Raw genomic sequence first — 11,862 nt, 5'->3', positions numbered from 1 at the left:
CATGTACTCAATTCTAATTTCTGAACCCATTAAGATTGTCAATTTTAGCTTACTTAAGGGTTTGGCTTAAATAAATCTAATTAATTCATTACGAATCAAATTTTTACAAAATTTCATATTATGTTCCAAAAATCATGCTAATCATAACTGTAAAGTCAATTTCGGTTTATTACACCTCTAAGGCTTTCAATTTACAGTCCAAAAGTCGTAATGTCAACAGATTTTCTTATAACCGACAGATACAATCTCATAAGCACATAATTCACACATTTAAACATGGAATTTCACATCAAACATATAATCACACAAATAATGAGGGAATTAGAGTATAAGCAGCATATGAGTGAGTTAGGTTATTACAAGACCGCTCGAGCTATGATCGCTCGAGCGGAGGTGCGTGGCCACCAGTACTTTCATTTTAGACCTGAGATTTTTCTAGAAGCTCTCATTCACTGCTCGAGTGGTGAAAAGATCGCTTGAATGGTCTGTTCAGGGCAACGAACTTAAAAATCGATTTTTGCCTAATTCTTTCTCACTTTTTCATATTCTCTCTTTCTCTAACACCCATTTTCGAAACCCTAGCCAAAAAACATTTGATTTCTCTCATTTACTAAAGATCCACCTTAAATCTTTTAAGTAAATTGAAGAGCAAGCTTGGTTTAAGATTTCTACCGGATTTTTGCATTTCTTCAAAGTTTCTTGTTGGGTCTTCTAGCTCTCATTTTCAAGGAAGGGGTACTTTTAGCTCAGTATGTCTATGATTTGAGATATATATGCGGTATTTTTCTAGTTATAGTGATGTATGAGATGATTTTGTGATATAAAGTGGGTTTGATAAACAAAGGGGCTTATACCTAATTTCTTTTAGAAATATTATGAATGTTCTTGTTGAGTATTGTTGTTGATGATGAATAGACTCTAACTATAAAAAAGGGAAAAGTCTAAATTTTCTCAAAAATCCTAGTTTTTAAACTTGATTTAATAATGGAGCTTGGTTTAATTGACTCTTAAATCTTGGAATTGGGTAAATGATATGGCAAAGGTGTTGAGACTTGAGAGTTTTGAACCTTCTTGGATATATGTATTGCGATAGATGAATGTTGAGATTGTGGAATTGAGAGGTTAGAGAACTCCATTGTTATTGATATTGTTAAATCTTGTTTGTGAATTAAATAAACCTTGGGGAAATTGGACTTGAAAACTCATGTATCAGAGGCATCATAATTCTCTCATGTGCTCTTAAAATCTTGTGAATATTAGGAATGTTGGAAGGGGGTGAATAACGTATGAGTCCGAGTATTAGAGTCAAATTTTGGAAAATGAGTTGTGTGTTGTATTGGTACTTGCATGGGAAGTCAAGGTGCTCAATTGCTCTGTCTTGAACTTATTGTCGGACGAATATAGGAAAAGGTTTTTGGGTGTCCATGAGCCCGTCGTTTCAGGAGTCAACAAATATGTAAGGGAAAGGTTTTGGGTGCCCATCACCATGCCGTTTATAGAGTCGGAAAATGTGAGAGTATTTATGTATATAAATCTATATATATGTATTTATAGTTTTGTGGCACTTGCTTAGGATTTCATAGCGTGTTTACCACCCCATGGTTATAGATAAGACTTGGTATGAAAATCATGCGTTTAACATCATTGTTTTTGAAAGAGAATACATGGATTTTTTTATCACTCTCATGGCATGATCATATACATCTTGATCATTTGCATACTCTATTAATAATATTTCTATTGGGCAATGGCTCATCCCAAACTAACAATATTTCAAAAAATAATGGTGTGACTCCACCCAAGTGACTTGGCGGTGGATATTTTTTGAAAAGAGCACGAAGGCTCATTGGACGTTATTTGCTGAAGCCCTCGGAGGTCTTTTGTGATTTGGGTGATTGTCTATTTTTATGTACTCAAAGAAAATCCTTAAAAATGTGTACGCCTTTAGGGTATTATACTTTTATATTTCCATTGCTCCTTGCACTACTACTACTAGTACTATTATTATTATTATTATTGTTATTATTATTATTATGTGTATGTAAATGGAACAATGATGTTTTCACTTGGAATAGTTTAATGAGAAAAATATTATTTTGAGTAAGGGACTATATTCTCTGATGGCATTCATTGTATGGATTAGAAAATTTTTATTGTTTTAAATTATAAAAAGGCAGATAAATTTAGGGACATTATTGTAGAGTAAGTGTGGCGGTGGGTGAAATCTTTGGAGAAATAGGGCTCGCGACCGTCGTGTTCGTTCTCATTCCTCACGATCTCTTCGATGATGAGGCTAGCGAAGCTCAAATCCGAAATGACAGCGACATCTGAGATGCGGAAGTCTCTCTCTGCTACTTCAATGGTGTCGGCAGCATCTGAGATGTGGAAGTGTTGAAGTCTCTCTCTACTACTCTTCGGTCTAATTTATCTCAAAGATTTGATCTATTTTGTTACATCCTATGAACTCGTAATTCACCTTGAAGATACCAGTTTAGTAGTATCTCATGTGGTGGTGTTGCTTTTTTTTTTTTTTGAAGGTGCAAAATGATCACAACTCTGGCAAGATCTATACTAGGAGTGGGCGCGGGTCGGTTACCGCCACGGAACCTCCAATTCGCCATCCGTCCGCCAAATTGGCAGATTGGAGAAAATCAATCTGCATCCATCCGCCAATCCGGCGGATGTGGATTGAGCAGGTTGGCGGTTTGGCGGATGGATGCGAATCGGTTTGGCGGTTTAAAATTTTATAAATTTTCAACATAATTCAACTTGTGTACTTCCTCAAAAAAAAAAAAGAAAGAAAGAAAGTATTACAGTCAATAACTTAAAAAAATATTAAAATCATTGCATGCCTCATCTAAAATAAGAAAGTTTGAAACTTTAAAATATCACAATCACTGCATGTCTCATCCATATACTACAATCACAGCATGCCCATCCACATAAAGTATTACAATTTGTGGTTCTTAAAATATAAAAACAATTCAAAACACCAAAACCATAAACAGAGTAGTAGTAGAGATTGTATGTCTCTGTATTGTTACATCTATATCTATTTTTGAAAACAAAAATCAACCAGCATATATCATATTTTCTATTTATTATTTTTAGAGATAGATTTAAAAACCAAAAAATATAGATAAATAATACGTTTATTTTTTTCAATTCAAAAAATATATTTAAGTTGAAAACTTTTTTTCAACAGAATATTTAATTTTTTTTAATTGAAAACACAAACAGAATATTTAAACAAACTGAAAACACAAAGTCTTATAAATTACTAGGGGTGCTCGCGGTTTGGCGGTTTGTTTGCGGCCAAAGGAATCTCAAATCCGTCATCCGTCCGCCAGATTGGCGGATTGGAGAAAATCAATGCGCAACCGTCCACTCGTCATTACGCATCCATCCAAAATGCGGCGGATCGGTTCGGTTTGGTTGGTTTTGGCGGATCGGTATATCCGCTACCATTATCGATCACATATTGCCCTTCAAATCCCAGCCAAAACCCTAATCGTAACGCATCCTCCAATTTTAACAGATCTGTTCAAGCTGGCTTACATCTATTAAAATAGATGACTAACTATTAAATTTTTTTTTTTATCTCGTATTTGAATTTTTTGTTTTTTGTTATCTTGGTTGTTGTTGATGTTGTTGTTATATTTGTTTAAATCTATTTCTGTTTTTGTTTTTGCACTTGTTTTTGTTTTTGTTTGTGTTAAAAAGAAGATGTACTGAATAGATCGTAAACACATGTCTATTTGAAGTGAATAGATCGTTTTTCAATTTGGTCTTGTGTTCTTCAATCAGTGAACAAATAAATAAAATAATAATAAAAAAAAGAATAACCTATCAATAGATTCTAATAGTTAGACTTAATTAAGTTCTATTGAAAGTTAACCCTAGTAAAATTTTTACTAAAAATAATTTTTTGTAACAATTTTTTTGCATGTCATTAAAAATTGACAATTAACGACTTTTTTTTGTCACGATTTTTATAAATTGTTGTTAAAACTGACAATTAGTTATATTTTTCTGTGACTAGTTTTTTAAATTGTCACTGAAAGTTGAGAATTAGTGACTTTTTTAATTTTTAAAATTGTCCCTAAAACTTATAATTAGTTATGTTTTTTGTATAAAAAAATTTCAAATTGTCGCTGAAAATTAACAATTAATGACATTTTTTTAATAGTGTTTGATGAAAAATGCCGTTAATTATCATAGGAGCTATTGGTTAATAAGTCTATCTATTATGACTTACACATAAAATTCCCTCCAAAAAAAGATGACAGTTTTTCTCATTTTTATAAATTAAATTTGGTCTTGTGTTCTTCAATCAATGAACATATAAAAAAAATTATTGTTGTTGTTGAACATATTTGTAACAAATCTGTTCAAATTTTGAACAGATACTGGCTTGGTGTATTTAAATAACAAAGATTTCAACAGATAAAAAAGTCAACATAGAGAATTAAAAGAAAAAATTGAACATAAATAAAATTTGGATAGTTAGATTTAAACAGATAATCAAAAAAATTGAATAGATAATAAAATTTAGACATATATTTAAACAGATAAGGAAAAAAAATTGGATAGATAGTCAAAAAAATTAAATAAATAAAAGAAAATATTTCAACAGATAGTCAAAAAAATTCAACTGATAGTTAAGGGGTAAAATTGAAAATAAAATGACCCCAAAACAGCAAAATGATTTCTCAGAAAATAATTTCAGAAAAGGTGAACCTCTCACTAATAAAAAATATCCACTGGGATCTAATGCCTTATACCTTCTTTAGACCATCTCTAACGGTGAACCAAATTCAGTATCAAATTTGAATTTGATGAAAAAATGCACTTTTTTTGCTCCAATGGTTTCACCAAACCGATATCAAACTGAGAACGAAACAAATTTTTCATCAAATTGAGAATCTGCGCGAGCCTTCACCAATTCATTGTGCTGTAACGTTGCAAGTGGGGCCACGGTCAACCTCCTGGACGTCCGGTCGGTCGACCAACCGGTCGACTGATAAAAGGTTCAAATAGTTCAAATATTCAAGTTCAAACAAGTAAAAATATATATATATTTGCCTTACCGGTCGACCTACCGGTCGACCCCTGCCTTTGATGACGACCATTGGAGCAGCCTATATCAGATTGAGAAAATGGTCTTTTTTTTACTCAGATTTGATGAAAAAAAAGGTTAACCATTGGAGATGCTCTCATATTGAACTTTTCAACAATTTTCTCTTAAAAATTAAGGTTAATTTTAATTTTTACTTTTGAACTATTTTAAGCCCTAAATAATGGATTGATTTTACTAAGTCCATCAAATATATAATTAAAATTTGCCTAATCCCTGAACTATTAATTGAATGTATAAATCCTTAAAAACTTTTTTTGTTTCTAGAAAGATTACAAAAAAAAATATATAAACCTATAAATATTATAAATTAATAAAAGATCTTACTTAGCTAAAATTTTCTAAAATTTTATTCTATGAAACATCTTAAATTTCTAGTCTTTAAAAAATGTTTTGTTTCGCTTTGTTTAAATTGATATTACAGCCTGATTTTTTTAACTTTGTCAATAAAAGTATACAAACATTAGATTTACTGAAAAAGTAAAATTAGATAATTTAAATAATGACACTTCGTTATAAAAAATAATATGACATAATATATTAATTAAGTTATAAAGAGAACTTAATGACAAACTTAAAGTTTTCAGTTAGAAATTATAAACAAAATCTAGCATATAATAGTAGATTAAGTCAAACAAATAGCTATTGTATATGATAAATAAGAAAATATTATAAATAATTACTATTACCATTATAAAGAAAATTCGAGGAACTAGTTCCCAATTTTTAAATAAAGAATAGAAATTTTGACGTTTTTTTAGAACAAATTTTTATTTGGTAATATCTTTTATTAATTTAATATATAATACTCATAGGTTTATATTTTATTTTGTAATCGTTTTAAAGACTAAATAGGTCTAAATAAACTTTGATTCAATTGACCCTCAATAGATTCAATCGATAGTTTAATGACTAAATAGAACTTAGTTTATATACTTTAAGAACTTAATAAACTCAATCGATTATTTAGTAACTAAGTAGACAATTTAACAATAATTTTAAAATGAAAACTGACATAAACCTTAAAAATTATTGAACTATCTTTTTAACGTTTTGGTCAAATTTCTATTTTTTAAAAGCTCTTTTAGGGAGGTCAGGTTTTCTGTCCCCCTTCCCTGTATTTTTTGAGGTCATTAATAAAATTTTGCCTCAAGCCATTGAAATAAAATATTTAAAAAAAAAAAAAAAACAAAGAAAAGAAAAAGGAAAAAGGAAAAAGTTAAAAAGGATGTGGATGAAAATGGAATTTCACCAAACATTGATTTGAGGTTAAATTAAGGACTCGTTTGGCAATTCACTATTTTAGCTTAAAAGTTAAAAAAATCATTAAAAAAACTAAAAAGTCAACAATTTATGCTAAAAAGTTAAAAAATCTCTTTTTTCTTTACTTTTTACATATCTTTTCATAAAAAATTAAAAAATTATTTTAAATATATATATTTTTTTTCATATTTTAACTAAAAAATTAAAAAATTATTCAAATAATATATTTTCAAACGAAACCTAAAAAACAGTTATACCATAACAGCACATGATTGAAGGAAGGAACGATATTTCAAAGTGGGGTCCTTTTATTTATTCTACAGTGCATTGTACTGATACAATGAGAGTCACTAATTTTTATGCTCTAATAAAGCATTTTGATAATAGCAGTGTCAGTCCATTGAAACATACGAAACCAAATGAACAGATGAAAATATGTTGTTGGTTCATATATATATATATATATATATATCATGACATGAGTCATCCATCCATCCATCCATCCATCCCTCCCTTTCAAAGCTGAGATTTATAAATGTCATGACCACCAGCAGCAGCAGCAGCAGCAGCGATAGGAGAAAACCTGAGAGAAAAGGAGTAGGGCAAAGCAGGAACCAGATACTTGTCATGGACGGATGGAGACCAACTATCGTCTCCACCCAAACCCATGTGCTTGTGGTCAAGATGCACCTGCCACCACACAAAACACAAACACAACACAGGAATGAACGTCGAATACTAATCTACTAAGGTTATTAGACAACATCTTTTAAAGATGGACTAAAACAAACAATCAGGTGCCAACTAAAATAATAAAAACCAAAAAGCAATCAGAATAAAGTCAGGTTGAAGAGTCCCAATCAAATCCATTCAGTCAGAAGGAAAAACAATGACAATAATAAAATATAAAAATCGGTTTGACGGCCACCTCCACCTTTACCGTCATCCATCACCACCCCTCTTCTCCAACCCACCATCGTCCACCACTATTCCTCCCCTTCCCTAGCTCACTGCCACCTCTCTAATTCCTTCCCTAGTCCACAGCCATTGCCGTTGTCTAGTACTACCAACAAAAAATGTAAATTGTCCTTGTCCCATTAGTTATGGTTAGAATTAATACCATTTTAAAAATTAAGGGTTTGAATTGAAACAACTAAAAAATTAGAATTTTATTTGTTACCAGAGTCAACCTGAAATTTTGTTATTTTTTTTCCCAAAAAATTATTAGGGCAAAAGGTCTGATCCCTTGCCCTTTTTCCTTCTCTTCCTCGTTCATTACACAAGTCAGAAGAAGCTGAGAACATATCTTTGGAAAATTGCCAAAACCGTAAGGGAAGCTGTCATCATCACATCACAACTCCTCTCTGAAGCACAACTCCCATTGTTGTCAAATCGCGAATCGAATCGGCAATCATTTTGCTAAAATAGTAAATCATGAATTGTATCGAATTGTGAATCCTAAGGTTCTTATTATTGAATATGATATATAAATAATTTTATATATTTATATACATATAAAAATACATAAACCAAATCAAGCCTTAATTCCCATCAAATGGAGATTTATATCTCTATCACTACACTAGTCCACGTCAATCTAAGTCTGCCACTTCCCTTAACAAAATCACATCTCTTCACTACTGCCCCTATTGGTCTCCGTATATGACCATACCATCTCAATTTATTTTCTCTCAACTTATCTTCTATTGGTACTACTACTACCCATTCTCAAATGAATATTCCTAATTTTGTCTTTTCTAGCTTTGCCATACATCCACCTTAGCATCCTCATCTCAGCAACACTCATCGCTGATCTAATAGTTGTTTTATAGAACTTCCCTTTTAGTCTAGTGGGTACGCGTTTATCGCACAGTACCCAGACGCACTCCCCCTTTTAAGCCACTCTGCCTTAATTCTACGAATCACATCTGCTCCAATCTCCCTAGTTGTCGTGGTAACCGATCCTAAATAACGAAAATATTCACTCTTAAGTAGTTCTTGATTCTCAATTTTTACTTCTCCTCCGCTTCTATTGTCACTGTTACTAAAATTATACTCCATACACTATGTCTTAATTCTGCTTAATCCTTTAGATTTAAGTGCTTTTCTCTAAGTCTCAAATTTAGTGTTAACTCATTCTCTAGTCTCATCCACTAATATGATATCATCTGCAAAAAGAATACACCAAGGCACGTCATCCTGAATATTTCGCATCAACTCATCCATAACTAAAGCAAAAAGATAATGACTTAAGGCTGATCCTTGGTGTAAACCTACAGTAATTGAAAATTCCCTCGTCTCTCTAGCAAGCGATCTAATAGTGGTCACAATACCTTCATACATATCCCTAATCACATCAATTTAACCTCTTGTCACCCATTTCTTCTCTAACACTCACCAGATTATATCCCGCGACACTTTATCATATGCTTTCTCAAGATCGATAAAAACCATATGAATATCTATCTTCTTTTCTTTATATTTTTCTGTTACTCTCCTTAAAAGATAGATCGCTTTCATTGTTAACCTATCAGGTATAAACCCAAATTGATTCTCTGACACCTTTGTTGTATCGCACAATCGACATTCCATCACTCTCCCACACTTTTATTATATGACACATTAACTTGATTCCCCTATAGTTGTTGCAGTTCTAGACATCAGCTTTATTCTTATATATTGGCACTAAAATACTCTTCTACATAAAAATACATAGTGTATAAATTTTATCAATATGACTAAATCATATATATATGTATATAACATATAGCAATATAACTAATTATTTTCTTCTATATATCTTCTTAGTTTGGCGAAAATGATGTTGTTTCATGCATTATGTAATAAAAAATACAAATAGAATTGAATCGTGTGAATAATAATGAATCGTAAATTGAATTGTACGATTCATTAATATCTGATTCAATATTTGTTTTTGTTGAAACTTGTATCGAATCATATGAATCAAATCGTGAATCGTACGATTCTAACAACCATGCACCCTTCAACTAGCCCATGACTTCAAATCATAGTTAAACTTCTTGTGACTTGTCGTTGCCACAGTACATCCACTGCTGGATTTCATCACCATCATTGACTAAGATCCTCTCGCATTCTCATTGAAACTCCCAGCCCTAGGTCCCTGCAATCCTCGAGAAGATCATCTCATCATCATTTTCGAATTTGAGTCGTCTCTCATCGAATTTGTGCACTGCATTGACATTAGGTTTCAACGTAGGAAAATGTTGAAACGGGTGATAACCTCAACCCATTTACACGATGCAACCTTTTGATCCGGTTATGCCAATAAACCCATAACCACATCCATTTGGTATTAATTTTAATTTGACCCAAAACAGCCAACTTAACCCAGTAGCATAGCCCAAATAGGCCCAAGCCAACAAAAGTACAGACACAGCCCAATCCCCATCAAAACCCAAGACTAGTCACCTTAGAGCATCTCCAAGGGAGGAGGCAAAACAGCATTCTAAGGCATTTCTGCTAGTGCAACTGATTTTCTCCTCCTCCAAGGGGCTCTGCATCAGAAGAGACAATGTCCATTTTGATTTTGGCTCTCCATAACTAGCTAGCCTTCATTGAGAATTGCTCCTTCCATCTCCATCTGATCAAGTACTCTTCTTTTGGTTGGTTTTGTATTTGCATATTGCATCCAATTGATTTGGTTTTGTATTTGCATATTACTATTTAAAAATATGATCGTTTGAAAATATTTTTTTAAAAAAAATAGTTTATTATATTTAAAAAATAATAATTCAATTATATATATATTTTAAAACTATTTGCGAATGCCATGTCAACATATGCAACATGTCACAAAAAGATTATTTATCCATTTATCTATGTTTATAATAGTTTTTTCTTTTAAAAATTAGTTAAGTTAGTTTGATTGATTAGCTAAAATAAAGAGTGCGGTTGGAGTGTACACTATCTAAACTAGTTGCCCAAAATAAAGAAGGTACTTTTCTGTGTACTTTTGCAAGGCATTTTGCATCTTACCCTATAACCATTTAGCCAGGTCCAAAAAAATAAAAGAATAAAAAAATTAAGCATTCAGGCCATAACTTCTACAAAAAAAACCCAGCCCAAATTGGTCCTTCACCCCAACCAGACCAGCCAACAAATACTACCCTAAATCCAATCCAGTTAACTAACCCAACTTTTTGATCAGACTTCTTCACAAACAATTTCAGCCCATATCCTACCCTCACCCATTGCAACCCTCAACAACTAAACCTAACAACAGCTCTTCCAGTCCCACCAAGCCTAGGCCAGCCCACACTCAACCCAAAAACAAAAACAGAAGCCCAATTGCTCTCTTGTGTCATCAACCATAGTTACCAACGCAAAGTAAAATTCTAAATTAGACTGCAGACAAATATGAGCAAGAGATGAAGAAAACATTAACCCAGATTGATGTTGATAGAGGTGCCAAACTAGAAGTTCCAGATTTTAATGGGGACCGCGATCCAAAGGTATTTTTTGATAGGTTAAATAATTTAAAGAGTTTTCCTCAGTGGTACCACATGACAAGAAAGAAAGTTACTTTTTGGTGAAGCAAAATGAAGGGAACAACTAAAATTTGGTGATCTAAATATCAACGAGAACATTATGCAACTATACGTAACAGGGAAGACATGAAAATTGCAATAAATCATGATTTTGCTCCACTAAGTTACAAACAACAAACTCATTTGCAATTTACTCAATAATAGAGGTTTGGGTGTATTGATGCAAAATGGTAGTCATTGCTTATGCTTCTCGCCAGTTGAGGCCACTTGAAAAGAATTATTCTACTCATGATTTGAAACTAGTTGCAGTTATCTTTGAGACAAACAAGGAAAAAGAACATACTTTCATCACTAAAGCCAATGACAAACAAGGAAAAAGAAGGGCGATAAAGTAAACCTTGACTGGGAGCACCTTTGAGATAACGCAAGATATGACACGAAGCATCAAAATGAGGTTGATAAAGAGTATGCATAAATTGGCTAACAACACCCACAACATATGTAATATTTGAATGAGTGACAGTAAGATGAATCAACTTCCTAACTAAACGGCGATACTGACCACTAATAGGAAACAACTCCAATCTCACCATCAAGTTTAACCGAGGAGTCCATAGGAGTATCACTAGGATGAGTGCCAAGGAGACCAGTCTCATAAATAAGATCAAGAACATACTTTCATTAAGAAAGAAACAAACCCCGAGAGGAGAGAGCAATCTGAATTCCAAGAAAATATCGCAGATGACCTAAGTCCTTGGTGTAAAAGTGCGTACCCAGATAAAGCTACAGATCAGCAATACCAGTGGAGCCACTGCTAGGGATGATGATGTCTCCACGAAGATAATGAGAACAATAACCCCAGTAGATGAGTTACGAACAAAAAGAGTGATAAAAAATGGAACAATGAAATCCATATGTAAGCACAACGGTACT

The 11,862-nt window shown here is 32.5% G+C and overlaps 1 protein-coding gene across 4 annotated transcripts in view; it reads right to left on the bottom strand.

Moving 5' to 3' along the window:
- Positions 1-6,690: 6,690 nt before the first annotated feature.
- Positions 6,691-11,862, bottom strand: part of LOC114271052 (glycoside hydrolase family 2 protein) — a 99,286-nt gene continuing 94,114 nt past the window's right edge. For all 4 annotated transcript variants that reach the window (XM_082915538.1, XM_082915536.1, XM_082915539.1 and 1 more), the window contains one exon: positions 6,691-7,090. In XM_082915538.1, the coding sequence (XP_082771664.1) occupies positions 6,917-7,090 (174 nt within the window). In that variant the 3' untranslated portion in view covers positions 6,691-6,916. The remainder of the gene's footprint in view (positions 7,091-11,862) is intronic.

The sequence above is a fragment of the Camellia sinensis genome, chromosome 2 (assembly GCF_055761805.1).
Source record: "Camellia sinensis isolate YWXY chromosome 2, ASM5576180v1, whole genome shotgun sequence".
Taxonomy (NCBI): Eukaryota; Viridiplantae; Streptophyta; class Magnoliopsida; order Ericales; family Theaceae; genus Camellia; species Camellia sinensis.
Note: the sequence above shows the minus strand (reverse complement) of the source record. Positions and strands in the feature narration are given on the sequence as shown.